Raw genomic sequence first — 20,207 nt, 5'->3', positions numbered from 1 at the left:
TTGGATCCGTTGTTCTTCACCGTGTTTCATCAGTGGGTTAGCTGTGAGAACTCCGCTAAGGATATTTTGGTTTAGAATTTGAAAACCAGAGGGACATTACATTATATTATTTCGTCTCGCCGTTCTGCCATTGGCTTGAAGAGAGAGATCACCCATCACAAAAGTGTGAACAAGGGAACTCGGGATGGCTGTCACCCTCCACCAGACCCCCTCGTTCAGAGCCTTGACCGCTGCGCGCAAATCCTGCACTCATAAGCTGAGAGCTCCCTCTGGTGGCCGCAAGATCTCCTGCACTTACAGGAACGAAAAGAACACACAGAAAAGGCGCTGATCTGATTGACACCCGGAGGACTCGACTGCCCCTGCGTCCACCCAGACTGTGACAACGATGACCCCCCAATAATGGCACAGGAGCTCAGAGTCAAAACAACAATTTACTTCTGCACAAGAACAAGGCACTTGCTGAGATGTCCTGTTGTGACAGTCAGACATTAGTGCAGTTGACAAGGTGACTGGCAGTTCAGGGTTGGTTACAAATCAGTCGCTTATTAAGCAAGAGTCCTGGGCAATAAAGACAAAGAAAAAGATCTGATGTGTCAGCATAAGCTAAAGTGGGAGCTGATTTGCTTCTTCCTCCTCCTCTTCCTCCTCCTCCCGTGGCAAACCTTGCATCACAACAACCAAAAAGTAGATTCTGTCCCTTCCAGACAATTAGTCGTTAAACTTTGGAGTGACCTTTGATTAGCGGTCACATACTGGATGGGCACTCGTATGTACACAATAGGCAGCTGATTGGCACTCATATACTTGATTGACAGCCTCTTGATTAGCACTCGCATATCTGATTGACAGCCTCTGGATTGGCACTCGCATACTTGATTGGCACTCGTATACTTGAATGACAGCCTCTTGATTGGCACTTACATACTTGATTGGCACTTATAGTTGATTGAAAGCCTCTTGATTGGTACTGATATAATTGAAAGACAGCCTCTGGTTTGGCACTCACATACTTGAAAGACAGCCTCTTGATTGGCATGGTACTCGCATACTTGATTGCCAGCCTATCAATTGGCACTGATATAATTGATTGACGTTCTCTGAATTGGCACACACATACTTGATTGGCACTCATGTACTTGATTGGCAGCCTCTTGATTGGCACTCACATACTTGAATGACAGCCTCTTGATTGGCACCGATATAATTGATTGACAGCCTTTTGATTGGCATGGCACTCGCATTATTGATTGACAGCCTATCAATTGGCACTCATAGTTGATTGATGGTCTCTTGATTGGCACTTGCATACTTGATTGGCACTCACATAATTGAATGACAGCCTCTGAATTGGAACTCGCATACTTGATTGGCACTCATATACTTGATTGGCAGCCTCTTGATTGGCACCGATATAATTTATTGACAGCCTTTTGATTGGCACTCATAGTTGATTGACAGTCTCTTGATTGGCACTTGCATACTTGATTGGCATTCATACACTTGATTGACAGCCTCTGGTTTGGCACTCACATACTTGAAAGACAGCCTCTTGATTGGCATGGTACTCACATAATTGAATGACAGCCTCTGAATTGGCACACACATACTTGATTGGCACTCATATACTTGATTGGCAGCCTCTTGATTGGCACTCACATACTTGAATGACAGCCTCTTGATTGGCACCGATATAATTGATTCACAGCCTTTTGATTGGCATGGCACTCGCATTATTGATTGACAGCCTATCAATTGGCACTCATAGTTGATTGACGGTCTCTTGATTGGCACTTGCATAGTTGATTGGCACTCACATAATTGAATGACAGCCTCTGGTTTGGCACTCACATTCTTGATTGGCACTCACATACTTGAATGACAGCCTCTTGATTGGCACCGATATAACTGATTGACAGCCTTTTGATTGGCATGGCACTCGCATTATTGATTGACAGCCTATCAATTGGCACTCATGGTTGATTGACAGTCTCTTGATTGGCACTTGCATACTTGATTGGCATTCATACACTTGATTGACAGCCTCTGGTTTGGCACTCGCATACTTGATTGGCACTACTGCACATGGCTGACAGGCAGGAGCTCCGCTGAATTATTTGTAGGAGGTGGCGAAGCGATCCTCGAGATACTGCAGGGCGTTCACTGGCGGGTATTTGTTGGTGCCGTCCAAACAGGACACCATCACGTCGTTATCCGGCTGAACGAAGAAAGCGATGGACTGCCTGGTGCCCCTCATCATCTCCACTGTTGGCAGTGGGACTCTGTGCTTCTGCCAAAGGTAAAAGAAAGCAAACTTGAGTGATAAGATTTGAGGTCCACCAGCTGTCCGTGTGACGCTCTGCCGTCACTTCACTCACCGAGGACACAAACAGGTCCGACGTCCACATCTGCAGCAAGTCGCCGAGGTTTAAGAGGACGTGGCCCGGGATGGAGGGCACTGGCACGTAGTCCCCAGCTCTGGTCATGACCTGTGGTAAGAGATGAGGGTAACGATAATCTGCTCGTCCCCTCACTGCCACCTCCCGCCTGAGCCCCTTACCTCCAAGCCAGTGGTGACCCCGTCCTGGAAGAGCAGCGTGATGGTGCCGTAGTCGGAGTGCTCGCCGCAGCGCACCTGATTCAGCTTCACATCAGACGGGTCCACAGGTGGGTAATACAGAGACCTCAGGGTGCTGGAGTTATTGTTGGCTGAAAGAAAAGCAGCTTTCATAGTGAGACCTGAGAGGAAGGGGCTTCAGGGGTCCACATGCAGGTAGACTGGACACGTCTTAAGAAATACAAACCCCAAACAGGAGAGAATCCCACCAAAGAGAAACGTCTGAGGCAGCCTGAAAAGAGCTCAAAAGCAGCAGATCCACACTTCAGACCTCAACACCCCAATGCCTATGAGCTGCCAGCAGACCCTGCATTGCCAGGCTGAAGGTGGGTGGGCTCCCTCTACCTCTACCACCTCTCTAAAGCTCATCTGAGCCCTGCAGCAACTTTAGGAGAACCAGGAGACAGACAGACAGACAGACAGCCACAGGCCCTGGGTCTCTGTGACTCTGACCAGACCACCAGTCCACCTACCCCCAAAACACTGATGCTTGGTGCTGAAGAAGTCGCTGGGCAGCCCCAGGCTCCGTGCCATCACGGTCATCACTCTGAGGGACAGGTCCACACACTTCTGGAAGAAGGACTCCAGCACCTCGTGAAATCCCACCACAGCCTCGTCTGAAGGCCACTTCTGTGCAGCAAACAGGGGGACAGTTTATCATAAATTTAAAAAAAAATAAAAAGAAATGTGGCTATTTCTAATTTTTAAAGGCTGAAATGTTATAATTCATACCAAATCTGGGTGCAGGATGGACACGTTGAATGCCTCTTTAAGGTCTCCTGGACGCTTTGGGTTCAAACTGGAAAATAAAAGAAGAAACAACGATCAGCGAGTTGGGGGTCCGTCACTCCAGCAGGAAGACGAATGAACGATCGACAAAAGGACCGAAGAAGTGAGCGGCGACCTGTAAGGTTACGTGTACAGACCACAACTCCATCCTAAATACAGGGTCACGGGGGTCTGCTGGAGCCAATCCCACCCAACACAGGGCGCAAGGCAGGAAACAAACCCCGGGCAGGGCGCCAACCCACCACAGGGCACACATACACACACACACCAAGGGACAATTTCGGATCACCAATGCACCTAGCCTGCATGTCTTTGGACTGTGGGAGAAAACCCGCGCAGACACGGGGAGAACATGCAGACTCCACGTAGGGAGGACCCGGGAAGCGAACCCTTAAGGGTCTCCTAACTGCGAGGCAGCAGCGCTACCCACTGCGCCACCGTGCCGCCCAAGACCACAACTCGGCCTGCTTTATTCAAAGTGTCACCTGCCAAGAGGACTGCCCGTCTGTTTATATAGAGTCTGCCACCAGGTGGCAGCACAGCCCCTCAAACACTGTGCACCGCAAATCTTCGCGGAGAAACACAAAGCGGTAAACACGGCGGCGCTTTTTAGAAATCATTTTGATTAAATTGTTAAACATGGTCGTGATGGGTCACCGCAGGCTTGTGTAGTAAAATGAGTCAAGTTAGTCCAAGCGCCGGTCCAAACCTCTGCTATTCATTGACGCAACACGTTGTAGCGTGCAAACATTAATAATAAATGAAACGTTCTCAGTTCATAGTACCTTTTGAGAGCTGTGCAGACAATTACAATTACAATTACAATTACAATTACGAATGCAAGCGGCTGAAATGAGTTTCCTCCGCAGGGTGTCTGGGCTCAGAGTAGAGCCGCTGCTCCTCCGCATCGAGACGAGTCAGGTGAGGTGGCTCGGGCATCTGATCAGGATGCCTCCTGGGCGCCTCCCTGGTGAGGTGTTCCGGGCACGTCTATTGGTTATTATTGTAATTATATGAGTATTGTGGAGAAGAGTGTGCTTTGTGCACTGTGGGAGAAAAATAAAGTCAACATTTGGACTTTTACCTGGTGTCTGGAGTCATGGACAGGGGTTCAAGGGAGCGAGAGCGCCCCCTATCGTTCACACTGTACTACTAACTTTCAAGGTGAAAAATGTACTGCGTGGCACTTACCGAACAATAATAAAGTGACAAGAATCCCCACAATACTGCAAACAACGCAGCTAAATTACTAAGTAAACTGTTTAACGTAAAATTGATAACATTAACTTGAAATCTTCGGTTAACAATAAACACAACGACGTTATAGTTACGTCACCGCGCAAAGAACAATAGTGACTGTATAATAAGTAACGCTGTGTCTAGGCGTCCGAAAGTCGGGATCCAAATTTCATCCCAAGAATTATTTTGAGTTTAATATAGCAAAGGAAAACCGTTCAGCTTCTGGAAAATTCTCGTCTGTTTTCGTCTGGGCCGATTTGAGGAGCGGGCCTAATGCTGCAGCATCGATAGCACCCACCCACCCTAATCCGCTGCAGGTTCAGTATGTGGTCTCAAGATGGCCTGCCATCCTCCTGACACGCGCTGGCCTGGAGGCCTGGATGAAGGGAGGAAACTGTCTGTCGGCCTTGACGTTCTCGCTGCTCTGCTCTTGTAGCGTCTCCCTGATGGTCGCACTATGAACACTTCACGCCGTGGGTGGGTGTAGCGCAGCCCATGAACGTGAATGTCAACCCATTTATTACAAATCAGGATTGTTTTTTTTGTTTTTCACTCGTTCAAAGTGCGGGACGCTGTTTCAAAAGCCATTTATTCAAACACAGGAAGGACGGGTCTGATCTCCATTCCTATTACTACTCTGTACTTCTGGGACCCGAGACCACCGACCGCTCCATTATCAAGTACGCTGACAGGACGGATATCTGCACGATTTAAATCAAGTGGTAAAACTAAGAACCATCACACTCTGAATGGCCAAAAAGACCAAAAACTTGAAGAGATAGAAATCTGCATGATTGCCCAGCATTGTCCTGAGGACGGAGGTAGAAAGGGTGACAGAATATTAAAATATTGAGGAAGTACCCGGGCTAATGATCTTAATCGGATTACAAACGCTAAAAAACATCAGCTCTCAATGCAATCAGCTCTAATTTCTCCACCATAAACTCGGAATTTTTATGAAGTGGACAAGGACCTCATGCGGCGGTCTGATCCAGTCAGTCATTCATCACTTTCAGCGGGGTACGCGAGGAGTGCAGGGAGACCCTGGAAATCGAGAGTCGAGAGACTCAAAGTGGTTCTGGCAAACCATCAGGCCACTCAGGGATCCACCAGGCTGTTCTCACCAAGGATGGAGAAGTGCTGACCAAGACTGAGAATGGTGTCTGGTGGTGGAAGGAACACTTTGAGGAGCTCCTGAACCCAATGGGCATGCCCTCTGGAGAGGAGGCCGAGCCCGAAGCTGATGTGGGATTAATACCCGTTAACATGAGGTGGTTAACTCAGTCCACGATGGCAAAGCCCAGGGGGTTGGAGGAGATCCCCCCAGAAATGCTGAAGGATCTCGACACTGTTGGACTGTCATGGCTAACGTGCCTTTTCAATGTTGCATGGTCATCAGGACTTGTGCCTCTGGTGTGGCAGACTGGGGTGGTGGTCCTCATTTTTAAAAAAGGGTGACAGGAGGATGTGCTTTAACTATTGGAGGACCACACTCTTTAGCATTCCCGTTAAAGCTCTTTACCCTCATGAGGATTCTGGAGGGGACATGGGAGTCGGCCCAGTTGGCCTTAGAGAAGGCGTATGACCTCGAGGGATACTGTAGGGGGTGCTGGCCCCTATTTGGGGCTATTCGGTCCCAGTGAGAGATCTCACATACAATGGAAAAACCTCATCACTGCCATTTTTTGGCAAAATTGTGTTTTTTTTTTATTTTTTGGAGTTACTCGGTCTTTCCTGATGTTTTAAGGTAGTGGTGATGGCCAAATATGTCTTCATTCTTGTCATATCACGATGGAAGAAGCTCATATGTACATACTGCAAGACAAAAACCTAGCAGCTCTACCGTCCAATGAGGAACAACCTCCTACCAATGAAAACATCGGATTCTGATCACGAGATTTAAATGTTGCGACTGCGTGATTTAAAATGGCAGGTGTTGTTGATTTGTGAAAAAACCAATATTGTGTACGTGAAGCTCTGGGATAATGAAATCTCATGATCGTTAATTATAGGGGGGGACGTCATTTTCTCAATTTGACGAAAACAGGAAAGATGTGACACATTAGGGTTTTCCATAGTTGGTGAGAGCAGCGTCCGCATACTCGGACAAACACCAACGCTGACTCCACCAGGACTGTGCTTTGTCTCCTGTCCTGTTTGTGATTTTCATGGACAGGACATCAAGGTGCATCTGGGTGTCCAGTTCAGTGACCTTGCAATCGAGTCACTGCTTTTCTCAGATGACCTGGTCCTGTTGGCTTCATCGGGCTGCAAACTCCAGCACGTGTTGGGATGGTTTGTGACCGAGTGTGAAATGGTAGGAATGAGGATCAGCCAGCACCTCCAAATCTGAGGTCACGGTACACAGCAGGATAAAGGTGGACTGTCCTCTCCGCGTGGGAGGTGAGTTACTGCCTCAAGTGAAGGAGTTTAAATATCTTGGGGTCTTGTTCATGACTGAGGTGAGATCAACAGACAGATGGGGGCGGTGAGCACAGTTATGCAGTCACAATATGGATCTGTAGTGGTGAAGAACGAGCCGAGTCAGAAGGTGCGGCTCTCAATTTACCAGTCGATCGACGTCCCTACCCGCAGTTAGGGTCCTGAGATTTGGGTAATGACTGAAAGAATGAGACCGCGGGTACAAGCATCCAAAATGAGCTTTCTCCACAGGATGGTTGGGCTCTCCCTCAAGAGATCGGGTGGGATCAGTAAAGCCGCTGACCCTCCACATCCACAGCAGCCAATTGAGTTGGTCCGGACATCTGATACGAATTCCACCTGAACTACCAAACCCCCCGTGGACGTTTAACGGGTGTGATCAGCTGGGAGGAGACCCCAGTGAAGACCCTGGGCTTGCTGGAAGGATTATATCTCCCAGAAGGCCAGAGAAGTATGAGTTGGCAAGTGTGGCTGGGGAAAAGGACGTTTGGGCCCCACCACTAAAACTGTTGCCCCCCACGAACCATCTTCGGATAAGCGGCGGAAAATGGAAGGATGAATGAATGCGCACTTTAGTGGTCTGACAAACCAAGCGTGCAGCTGAAGTGATTGGGGCTGACATTTAGGATTTGGAGAGTGTGTGTCAGAGGGCCACGGTGAAGAAACTCGGCCAATGACAGACCTGCCATTACACGCAGAACTCAACTTCAGCACATCAGGGAGGAGAGGCGCTATAAAGACCCCCACAAATCACTCCAGAGACTTCTTCCTCCCATGGTCACATGCGTTTTTGTTAAGGAATTTCAGACAAAATTCCAGACGTGTACAGCATATCTTATGTATCGTGTATTCATTTGTAGGTTACTCATATTAACAAACTGCTAGAAGTTGCTTTAACACAAAAATAATAATCTGTTTTTCAAATAACGCATACATTTTTAGAATGTGCGTGTAAGTTTGAAGCCGTCTGTTTGTCGTACTTTCTTTCTGCCCCTTATGTGACGCTGTGGGTTCTGCTCCATTCTCTCTGTCTTGAACCCGACACCATCGGTAAAGTAACTGGATGAGCTGGACAATGAGGACTCCAAACGAAGCAAGGGGAAGGTGCAAAAGTGCTTTTATTAAAAACCAATACAGTGTCCGAATAAAGTGCAGTGCCCAAAGTCAATAAATGATCCATAAAAAACAGAGTGAAAATGTGGAGCTTAAAATCCATCCATTATCCAACCCGCATGTCTTTGGAACGTGGGAGGAAACTCAAGCAGACACGGGGAGAAACATGCAAACACCACGCAGGGAGGACCTGGGAGGCGAACCTGGGTCTCCTAACTGTGAGGCAGCAGCGCTACCCACTGTGCCAATCCCAATAAATAAATCCTTTAAAACCGAGGTTAAAAACACGGTGCCCTCTTCAGCTGGCGGCTCCCCACACGGGCCGTGCCACAGGGGAGTCGCCCTACCTGCTGGTCCAGCTGACCTTCTCCTACTGCCCCATCCTTGGCTTCATTTAACTCCTCCAGACCGAGACTCGGCTCCCCAGCAAACAGGGTGCTCACGCGGAGTCTTCAGCATCCCAAGCCTCCGACTCCCGCTGCCTTCCGCGGCCTTATGCGGCGAGCCATCCACGATCCTGGCCACCCCTGCTCCCCTGAGGAGTGACCCAATCCATCCGCCCGCGAGTGCCAACCAAACACCCCACTAGGGCTCACTTCCCAGCTGCCTGCTCTTCCTGCTCTCTCGCTCACTCAGTCACACCCACACCGGCTCTCAGCCTCCAGTTTCCTCTTCTTCCTCCTCTAACCTCCGTTCTCTCTTTTCTGATCTTTCTCCTCCTCTCCTCCTCCGCACTCGCGCCCCTACTATTTATAATGGGGATGATTAGCAGCTCCTGGCACCATTTACGGATACGGACGATTCCTCACCTGTGCATTTAAATGAGGAAACGCCCGTGACACATTGCGTCCGAAAACTGCTCCGACCACACTACCATGCCCCCTCTTTAAGCCACGAGTGCGATGATTATTTATTTTAAAGTTGGCCATTCTTTCTCAGCTGCAGACCTGCCATATCACACCTTGCTGGAAGCAGATTTCATGTTTTCTAATGTAAATGCTGAACTTTGAGCCCTTAGTGGACCCCCCCCACGACGTCCCATGGCAGCCCCACTAGACCCGCCCAATGCTCGTCATGCCCTTTGCCCTTTAAGGCCCAATAAACATCAACAGCACTTCAGACCACCCGTCCCTCTTGTCCCGCCAGTCAGTTTTTACAAAGAGGCCCCGTCAGACGGCTAATGGCTGCCATTCAGGTGACACCAGTTCAAGTGGCCTCCCGTTCAGCCATTCAGGTGACACCAGTTCAAGTGGCCTCCTGCTCAGCCATTCAGGTGATACCAGTTCAACCGGCCTCATACTCAGTGGTCCCGACAGACGAGTTCAATCTGTCCTGAACTTGGACGCTCCAAACATTCGGCCCCTCACGGCTGTTCACTCTTATCAGAGGGAGAGCTGCTGCCACGCTTTCCGACTGCTCTCTCTTTGTGTCCCGTGTGGGATGCTTTTTACGGGTCAGCGGCTCACTTTCGACATGGTGTTAGGGCCTGGCCTGGGCTCAAAGTGAACTTGTGAGTTCGAGTATCGAAGCGGCCATTCTGATGACATCCACTTAAATGACTGCCAGTCCCGCTCCCCAGATTCAGGTCCAAAAGTGAACCTAAACTGGGACTGCTGTACCCTGGACCTCGAGCTGAAACCAGATGTCACCTGCAGGCCTCACACGAGGTCACCCCGTCCTCTGTCAGCCCAGATGGAGCTCTGTAATGGCGTCCGTCATTAACTACAAGTCAGTCAATTAATAACCGAGGACTGGCTGGTGTGGTGGCACTGCAGATTGCTGTGATGCCCTGCAGCTTGTGGGTCACAGTCCAGTTTCCAGGTGGGAGAGGTCATTATCTCCCTGTGTTCCCATTGCTCTCCTGCTTGTAATGCAGGCTTGTGACAGACAATAAATGAATTAATGGTAATAGGTGACGTCCCTCACTTGAAGTCACACTGTTTGTCACGAGTGGCCGCGGGCCTTCAGGATTTTATATAGCACCTTTCCAATCCAAGCAGCTTTACTTACACAGCAGGTGAGCCCTGACTGGAGGCCGGGGTGCAGACTGAACTGGTGCCCTCGGGGGTTTGCAGTCCTTTGCCTCGACCAGCAGGCCACCCTACCTACCTGACTTCTTCATCCTCCCCTTCATCTTCTTAACCAGCTGTCCAGGTGAGGGGCACAACCAGCAAGTGAATTCTTCTTTCAGCAAATGCACTGGAGAGGGGAGCTGCTGTGGTTTGGGAGGTATGGGACGAGCAGAATCAGGACACTTGCCATGTGTGGAGTGCTGGCCTCTCCCAGAATCCTTTGCAAATCAGACATTGACACTGACAAAGGAGAATCAGGGCAACACAAAAGACAGAAGGTCCCACGGAAGCGGGCACAGAAGCAGACGGTGTCATACCTTTCGCCCTCAGAGGAAATCCAGCCGTGATTATAACGCTCTGGGAAGCTCCCTCTGGCAAACAGCATCTTGAATTCAGTGGGCTGCAGGAAGAACTTCCTAGAGACCTCCAAGGCTTGGTTCACCTGTCAAAGGGGCAGCGAGAGCCATGAGAGTTTGAAGCTGTCTGCGGCCGTTGGCCATGTTCTTCTAAACAGACACAAACAATGCAGCACGGAGGACCACCTAGCTGTTCTTGCCAGCCGGGTCCTTCATGCACGTCAGGAAATTGTGCAAATACAGAAACCACCCGGGGGGCACCATGCAGGAGGGAATATCCTAACGCATCTTTTGGGAATGCCCAGTGGCACGGGCACCAGCTGGACACCCTAGAACAGTGATGGCGAACCTTTTAGAGACCGAGAGCCCAAACTGCAACCCAAACGCACTTATTTATCACAACGTGCCAACATGGCAACTTAACCTGAATACTGAGGATTTAATTTAGAAAAAACAACTCGTACATTAACATCTTTTGCCTTAAAAGAAAAACACAATAACAGAGCGTTCAATGATACAAACAAGTTTATATTGAAAGGTAAGAGTTTGCATTTGGCGTCCTTTTGACCAATGAATGTGATTTTTGCTGTTGTATGCATGCTGACCATTTGTCTAATCTTGGCTCATACTTTGTAAATTTGAAAGCAACACATGCAGCACTCGGGTCACCTGTTAGTCTGTTTCTGGTGTCAGACCTGATAGAATTCAAAGCAGAAAACCGCTGCTCACCAGCATAAGATGATCCAAACAAAGCAAGGAAAGCAATCCCAGGTGCTTACATTGATTCAGATTATTGGCAGAGGATTAAAGGATTTCATTTTCAGAACTACCCGTGCTGTCCTTTGTCATCTCGTCTGTCTTCTCAAGTGTTTCACGCAGGTCTTCCTCATTAACCTTCGTTCCCGTTCTCTCTCTCTCTAATTTTTTCTCCCTTTCCATCCGCCTTGCGCTTCTATTATTTATTACAGGGACGTGGCTCAGGTGTGGCGATTAGCAGCTCCAGGTAGCAATTACAGAAGCGGACGACTCTTCCCCTGTGCACTTAAGTGAGGACCACCCGCATCATGAAGCTCCCGGGAACCCCTCCGGCTGCACTACCACGCCCCCCTCCCCCCACCCCACCACGGGAATCACCTTCGCCACAGACTCAACAGGGTGCCGTCCGCACCGCACCCTCATGCCGCATGTGAGCCGCCCACCTTACCCCAGACAAGAGAGGGAGGAAGCGCTCCCATTAGGCTGCTGGGCAGAGGGGTGGGTGATGTGAGAAATGTCCTCAGGCGCTCGTGGAGAGGAGGAGCAGAGCAGCCCGGCCCCGCGTCCCTCTGGCTTTCTAGTAACAAACTGTGCTGGGGCAACGGCACGCATGCCCACAGAGACTGCTCAGCGTGCCCACACTGGCACGCATGCCATAGGTTCACCACCACTACCCTAGAACAAGAATTAAAAAGCTGTGTGTACCCAGGCATGGCCTCCTATTACTTGGTACATTTAGGACTGCTTACTGGCACACACACTCATGAAGCTTGAGGTTCTGCATGATGCCTAAAGGGACCACTTTGGCATACCAGGAATTCCCCTGTGGTCAGAAGGGAGACAGGTGGACCCAGAATTGTCACAGGCTCATCCACAGCCAGCTCAGAGCAGATTCTATCTTGGACAACTAGAGGAGGAGGAGGTCTGCCCGTCTTCCCCTAAGGTACCACCAGAGCTGGATCTTGGTCACTGTCTACACCAAAATGGGTAAAGGGATGAAGTCCCACTAATGACAGCATGGGGAGTTTGACCCAATCAAAGGTCCCCCATGGAGCACAACAGCAGGGCACAACAACTTTAAATCTACAATGCTAAGCAACCATATCAGCTCATTATAGAACGTAACATGATGGCTCGCAGCGGCCTCTGTGGACCCAAAATGGTGGTAATCTCCTAATATTTTAATATTTTAATAGTGGTGGCTCTGAGGCTAAGGATCTGCGCTGGTATCCCAAAGGTTTCCGGTTCGAATCCCCATCACTGCCAAAAAGAGATCCTACTCTGCTGGGCCCTTAAGCAAGGCCCTTAACCTTCAATTGCTCCAGGGGCGCTCGCTGTACAATGGCTGACCCTGCGCTCTGACCCCAAGGGGTATGCGAAATCTAACAAATTCCTAATACGAGAAATTGTATAAGGTGAAATAAAGAACCAAAAAAAAATAAAAAAATATTTTGTCTCTTAGCTCGACCTTCTGCAGTAAATGGTCATCTGAACAACCGGTGTGCCTGTCTATCATCACCAGACACTTTTGCTGTACAGAAATTGTCCAAAATTGAGCCCAAAGGACGATCTGCTGGAGAAGCTGCGTGACCTCGGACTGCTGCGAGGACCGGACCTTCAGGAGTCTGTACGAGGCTAATAACACGCCATAGACGCCCGGCTCTCCCATCCATTCTACTCTCAAATGTTTGCTCCCCGTACAATAAACTGGATTACATTCGACTTCGGCGGTCTACCCAGCGTGAGTTTAGAGGCTGTCGTGTCTTTGTTTTCATGGAGACGTCGTGGTTCAGTGGGATGGCCGAGCTGTGATTCGTGCTGCTCAGTGTGGTAAGGCTCGGCGGCGGCGGCGGCCTGTGTGTTTACATCAGCATGGAATGGTAGAAAGTCGGTGTCATTGTCTACCTGCTGCCCACCGCTGGTGGAGTTTGGGACTGTTACGTGCTGACCTTTTTACTTACCACAGGGATTTAATACTGGGTTTGTTTTTGGAGGTTACATTCCCCCCCAGCGCAAACATTAAGGACTGTACAGCGCTATCGATGAATTGCAAATTGCTTACGGAGAGGACTTTGCGAATCTCAAGTCTCAAATTCCATCAGCATGTGGACTTTGCAACGAGATGGGTGAATGTGCGGGATCTCGTTTACACAAACATTCCTGACACAGATCGGGTGGACCCCCACCCCCACCTGGGCTATTCAGACCACCTCTCTGTTTTGCTAACTCCAGACTCCTGGTCAAAGCGGTTCAAACCGGTTTTGAGGCCGGTGAAAACCTGCTGGCTTTTGAGCACACTGACTGGGAAATGTTCAGGGAGGCCACAAACCAGCGGTGACTGCACTCACTTGGAGGGGTACGCGGCATCAGTGACCCCCTACATCAGCAAGTGCATCGATGACGTCATTGTCTGCACGTTCATCACCGCAGACCCCAATCAGAAGCTGTGGATTAGTGCAGAGGTGCGTGTGCTACTGACGGCCGGGGACTTTAAGTTTTGATGTCACTACATTGGATACCATTTAGAATTGACTTTTGAATACCGCTTATGGTTTACAGAAACTTCAATCACCTCACGCCATCCTATACTTTGGAATACCTGTCACCTTACACTCCAAATCGTAGCATCGCCGCACCCACCACATGATGAACTAACTCAGGATGCCAGATTGGGACCCGAGTACAGCCATGCAGCGGGTGACACCCCAGCACCACACAAGTTCAGATGGAATGGAACCAGTGGGAGGTTTTTTATGGTGGCTTGAGTGCCAATTCTGCCACTAACTGAAGGTTGGAGGGCCAACATACAGATTAACGTCATACCCAGGACAGAGCAATGACAGGTTAAGGGCCTTGCTCAAGGGTCCCAACAGAGTAGAGTCACTTTTGGCGTTTACGGGATTCGAACCATCAGCCTTCCGATTGCCAGTGCAGATCCCCAGCCTCAGAGCCACCACTTCAAATGAGGGTCTGCTTGTAATTACAAAAGCAAAACTTAAAAGAAGTGGTGAGGCGGCCTTCTGCCGAGATGCCCCCAAAATCTGAAATATGAGTTTACTGATAGAAATTCGCCAGGCTAATACGGTGGAGGCCTTTAAAGACTGCTAAAAACCCGTTATTGTCACATGGCTTTCTCAGAGCTTCATTTTAGTGTCACCCTGATATTCCGTATATGCGTTGAATTATCGTCTTTATCAAGGCTCCATGATCCATACTAACCCCTACTTTTCCCTGCTGTTCTTTTTCCATTTTTCTGTGGTGGCAGATCTGCGCCACCACCTGATCAAAGCCTCCTATTAATGGATTGAAGGCCAGAGGTCCACATGACCGTCATCGTCAAGTTCTTCCACATGAAGCCTGAAGACCATGAGGACTGATTGAGATCATTGATGTTAGGCAGAATGCCCAGTGAGGGCTGGGTGGTCTCGTGGCCTCGGTGCCCCTGCAAATTTTTTTTTTTTCTCCAGCCCTCTAGAGTTTTTTGGTTTTTTTCTGTCTTCCTGGCCATCTGACCTTACTTTATGCCTTGTTACTTAGTATTGCCTAATCTTATTTTTATATTTTCCTTTTATCTTCCTTCATCTTGTAAAGCACTTTGAGCTCCATCATTCGTATGCTCTAGAAATAAATGTTGTTGTTGGTAAGGCGGCCCTGAGAACAGCGAGGCCCAAACTATCAGACTAGCAAAGTGTGCCCACACCCAGAGAATCCACAGAAACTGGTGACACAAGGCACATATGGCAGGGCATCCAGGCTGTCACTAACTACAGGATAACACCACCGGCCTGTGATGGCGGTGCCTCCCCTCCAGATGTGCTGAACAACTTCTAGGCATGGTTTGAAGCGCAGAACAACGTGGTGGCGAGGAAGACCACCTCTCCTCCCAGTGGTCAAGTACTGCATCTGACCACGGCCGACGTGTGGAAAACGCTACACAGAGTTTGTGGGAGTTCAGGGTGATGTTTTTAGATGGATGCAGAATTGGCTCAGACACAGGATGGAGAGGGTGATGGTGCGAGGACCCTCATCAGAATTGGCTGATGTTAAGAGTGGTGACCAGCAGGGGGCAGCGCTTGGGCCGTTGCTATTTTAAATATCTATAAATGATTTGGATAGGAATATAAGCGACCAGCTGGTTAAGGTTTGCAGATGATACCAAGATAGGTGGTATCCGTTAATATTATCATCACAGAAGAACTTGGACAGCAGACAGGCTTGGGCAGATTTGTGGACAATGAAATTTAATGTCAGGAAATGTAAAGAATTACACACAGGAAGTGAAAATGTGAGGTTTGAATACACAATGGGCGGTCGAAAAATCGAGAGTCCACCTTATGAGAAGGATTTAGGAGTCACAGTGGACTCTAAGCTATCGACTTCCCGACAGTGTTCAGAAGCCATTAAGAAGGCTAACAGAATGTCAGGTTATATAGCGCCTTGATGTGTGGAGTACAAGTCACAGGAGGTTCTGCTCAGGCTTCATAACACACTGGTGAGGCCTCATCTGGAGTCCTGGGTGCAGTTTGGATCTCCATAAAGACACAGCAGCACTGGAGAATGTCCAAAGAAGAGCGACTAGGCTAATTCCGGGGGGCTACAAGGGATGAGTTATGAGGAAAGATTCAAAGAGCTGAGCCTTTACAGTTTAAACAAAAGAAGATTAAGAGGAGACCTGAGTGAAGTGTTTAAAATGATGAAGGGAATTAGTGTAGTGGATCGAGACGGTGTCTTTAAAATGAGTTCATCAAGAATACGGGGACACAAGTTGGAAACTTGTGAAGGGTAAATTTCGCACAAACATTAGGAAGTTTTTCTTTATAAAAACAATGATAGACACTTGGAATAAGCGACCAAGTAGTGTGGTGGACAGTAAGACTTTAGGGACTTTCAAAACTCGACGATGTTTTTTTGGAAGAAATAAGTGGATAGGACTGGTGAGCTTTGTTGGGCTGAATGGCCTGTTCTCGTCTAAATGTTTCTAATATTCTAAAATATGGCCTTGAATTATAAATTGTACGAATTGTACATAAATTGTGTAAATTAGAACATCAAGCTGCACTAAGTGAATTCATCCTCCTCATGGTCACCAACCCCCAGTGCTTTGACTCCCACTCCTTTCTATACTTTTGCAGATCTAACTTTAAATGGGACATCTTCGGCCAAAGCCAAGAAGGAGCCTCAAATTAAATTTGTCAGTTACGTGTGGTGCATAAAAATGGGTCGTCTGTATTGAACACATTTTCTTTTTTCAATTGATGCAGAATAAGCTGATTTGGAAGGAATGGGAAAGAAGGAAATCACCCACTTTATGACTACCTGAAAAACAAAGCCGAGCTATTAGGTAAATTGGGGGTACTCAGCTCTGGTTGTGGAGGTCTGCAATGACTACAGGTTTTCACTTTAACCAGATTTTAACTAGGACCTATTTATCAACCTTAAATAAAAGGACAAGTGTCTGTGTGTCTGTCCAATTGCTATGTCTCTTTCAGTCCAACAGATGGTGCATCACAGACATTAACACTGCTTTTACAAATCCCATACCAAATGGCATATAACAGAAACATATGCATTACATTTATCATTACAAGAGATGATGTATCACAAACATCTGTAGTGATAAAATGTATTGTATTTTCCATTCCAACAGATGGTGCATAACAAACATTAACACTGCTTTTTTGGATCCATCCATCCATCCATTATCCAATCCACTATATCCTAACTACAGGGTCACGGGGGTCTGCTGGAGCCAATCCCAGCCAACACAGGGCGCAAGGCAGGAAACAAGCCCCCCCCGGGCAGGGCGCCAGCCCACCGCAGAAAAAAATTTATTGTATTTGTTATTCCAACAGATGGTGCATCACAGACTTTAACACTGCTTTTACGACTCCCAAAACAAACGGCATATAACAGAGACATATGCATTGCATTTGTCATTCCAACAGATGGCGCATCACAGACATTAACACTGCTTTTACGAATCCCTGTAACAGAGACATATGGATTGCATTTGTCATTCCAACAAATGACACATCACAGATATTTTTAGTAATACATTCTATTACTACAAAGGTTTGTGATGTGCCATCTGTTGGAGTGACAAATGCAATGCATGTTATTACTGCAGTGCATTACAAAAGACATTCTAACAGATGGTGCACTGCAAACTATGTTGATTACTTAAATTTCAACCCGTCTTAGATGGTTAGCACGGATAGTTTACTGCTAAAGCAATATTTTTTTGGGGGGAGGGGGTTAATTTCAGTTAACTCGTTTGCTACAATTCAGGACCCCATGTTTTAGTTTTAAACAGCGACATTTACATTTAAATTGTTGCCCATTTTTTAACCTGGTATTAGTTAAATTATGAGGCGTAGCTCTCCAGCTAACGTACTTCCATTTAAACCTCCGTACATACATCATGAAGTATCTGTGAATAAAATGTTTTAAAATATCGAGAGAGAAAGAACGGACCAAGACCTACAAATCTGTTTCGGACCACTAAATATATGGATAAGGTTCTCAGAATTTGAAGAATCTACACGTGATAAAGATTTTGTCTTGGAAGAACGAAAGCGCTAAGACACCTCGTCATTAAACACCACATTTCATTACCTGCGAGGCCCCGGCTGCGAATTACGAAACAGAATGGAGTGAAAACCTGCAGCCATACACTGCGGCGCTCTGGGACTTTAACTGAGGATCCCTGGCCCCGAGCTACATCGCTTCAAGTTAACAACAAGCCAGGGCGTCTTCCCGGGTGAGTAACGGTGGCGTTTAAGGCCCGCTCGTTTCGGCCGCTCCGTGATGTCCCGCACAACCGCAGCTTATTTGTGATTCTGACCGAACACCGCAGGCACTGCGCGGCTTTGTGGACCCGCACAGCAATCAACGAGGCTCGAGTTGGCTCCTTATTCGGCTGCCTACTTGTTCACCTGACTTGTGCAGAGCAGTTACTTATTTATTTGTGTCAAAAGTACAGTACTGGCAAAGTTGGCACACTGTAAAATCTATTAAATGAGATTTACTGTGGTGTTTAAAGGGCACTGTAAAGGGTTAAATGAGGTTGGGACACCCTAATTTTCCCAAATGACTGACACCATTGTTTAAATGCAGTTGGGTTTTGCCCGGTCCAGCGCGGGTATATGGGTCAGATGGACTGGTAAAGTTGTCATTCTTTAATATCCAATGAAAGGGGTTTACTGTGAAGTTTTAAAACTGCGAAAATGTTGGGGGCTTAACAGCACTTATCCCTTTACGGTGCCATGTAAACATCACAATCTCATGCATTAGCCTCGTTGGATCGGGCAAATTTCAACTGCGAATTAATAAAGCCGCCTGTCCTTCTGTTAACGTTAAATAAATAATTGCTTTGCACGAGGTATGTGAAGAAGTAGCTGGCCAGTCGAATAATGAAAATGTCGCTACTCTTTTTTTCAATAAAGTTGCCAAAGAGGTCTGAAAGGCGCTATATAAATACAACGTATTATTATTATTAATAAAATTCGCTGGATATATAGCGACAAAGTCGCCAAGTTTGCAACACCTGCTCGACTTCGACATAGGAACGCCTTTACAAATATTAAGTCTGCGCAATTTAAAAGGCGAGAGGTTCCCTCTTATTGCCCGTTTGCGCCCCTTTGCACCGTGGGCAGAGGACACCCATTCGGGTCGCCATGCAGTCGCGATTCTGTTCGCTCCATTCCACCGTTATCCCCGCGATTCTCACCTCGTGCTGTTCGATCCCAGTGTTCTGCAGGTACAAGAAGCCGATGTCACAAAACGCAGCCCTCATCTTCTCGGCGACGTCGCTCAGCATCTCATCGGTCGGCTGCTCCTTGCCTACGGCGTAGACGCTGAAATCAACGATAGGCACAAGCATGTTGGCTTCGTCCCCGGTGCCGGGCGGCAGAACTGAGCTGTCGCTACTGCTATCTGCGCCTTAAGGTCGGGGTCAAAGGTTAAACTGTAGTTATCAGCTGAGCCCGACGCACCAAGAAAGCTTTTGGCGCACCTTCAATATCGGACACTTGAGCGATAATAAAACAGCCGAACTGATATGAGACACGGGACGAGGCGGGGTTAGGAGTTCGGCTCCGCCTATGTAACGTTATCCTCGTTTGCATGATCAGATGTGGGCGGGTCGGAGTTTGCTGCCCCTGCCCATCTCATCCTGTTTGCCGCTGAGAGGCGTTTCACGCGATCTGCCAAAGCATTTCTTCGTTTTCTTCTTGAAATAATCGGTTCATAAAATGCTGCATAAGCTCCAGAATAGCCATATGAAAACAGCGCCAATTAAGTTATTGTACTGTATAACTTTTCGAGTCACATTTATCAGGCCCGCACCTAGTGGGGTGACAACCAGAGTGCAGGGGGAACACTCATCTCCAGGAGGACATCTCCTGCTGTCCATCCACTGAAATGGCCTCCTGGCCAGGTAAGAAACCACCATCCGTCCTGTTCCTGGGGCCTCATTTATTAAATTTTTCATGTGTGAAAATATGTGCTCTGCAATAAATAAATAAATTGATAATATACACACATTTCTATGCAATTTACCACTTATAAATCACAATTATATTGTAATTTATGTGTGTGTGCTGGTGCGCTCAAACTCAAGCACCGCCCTGAAATATCCATATATGGAGCATGCAAATCAACCTCATACATCACGATGCTGCTGAACTTCATTGGCTGGCAGAGCAGCCTCCCACCTGACGTGCTGAGACCCGGTATCTAGCCGTGCACCACAAATAAGAGCATGAGATCATTGGTGGCATTATACCACCTCTACTCCATGCTCTGGGGGGATTGTCCAGGAAA

General features: G+C 47.9%; 1 protein-coding gene across 1 annotated transcript; it reads right to left on the bottom strand.

Annotated features, from left to right (window-relative positions):
* Positions 1-451: 451 nt before the first annotated feature.
* si:dkey-10o6.2 (uncharacterized protein LOC100124608 homolog) lies at positions 452-19,355 on the bottom strand. The gene is made up of 7 exons (XM_039742598.1): positions 19,114-19,355; positions 10,590-10,714; positions 3,350-3,416; positions 3,091-3,247; positions 2,561-2,709; positions 2,379-2,489; positions 452-2,290 (listed from the first exon to the last, which is right to left on the bottom strand). Exons 1-7 carry the CDS (start codon positions 19,264-19,266, stop codon positions 2,114-2,116), a joined length of 939 nt encoding a protein of 312 aa, XP_039598532.1. The 5' UTR covers positions 19,267-19,355; the 3' UTR covers positions 452-2,113.
* Positions 19,356-20,207: the final 852 nt, after the last annotated feature.

The sequence above is a fragment of the Polypterus senegalus genome, chromosome 1 (genome assembly GCF_016835505.1).
Source record: "Polypterus senegalus isolate Bchr_013 chromosome 1, ASM1683550v1, whole genome shotgun sequence".
In the NCBI taxonomy this organism is placed as follows: Eukaryota; Metazoa; Chordata; class Cladistia; order Polypteriformes; family Polypteridae; genus Polypterus; species Polypterus senegalus.
Note: the sequence above shows the minus strand (reverse complement) of the source record. Positions and strands in the feature narration are given on the sequence as shown.

Excerpts from the sequence above, each read along its gene's own strand:
- si:dkey-10o6.2 (XM_039742598.1), bottom strand. The coding sequence starts at position 19,266 with ATGCTTGTGCCTATCGTTGATTTCAGCGTCTACGCCGTAGGCAAGGAG. Across the intron at positions 10,715-19,113 it reads CTGGGATCGAACAGCACGAG|GTGAACCAAGCCTTGGAGGT; the intron begins GTGAGAATCGCG and ends CCCCTTTGACAG. Across the intron at positions 3,417-10,589 it reads ATTTCCTCTGAGGGCGAAAG|TTTGAACCCAAAGCGTCCAG; the intron begins GTATGACACCGT and ends TTTATTTTCCAG.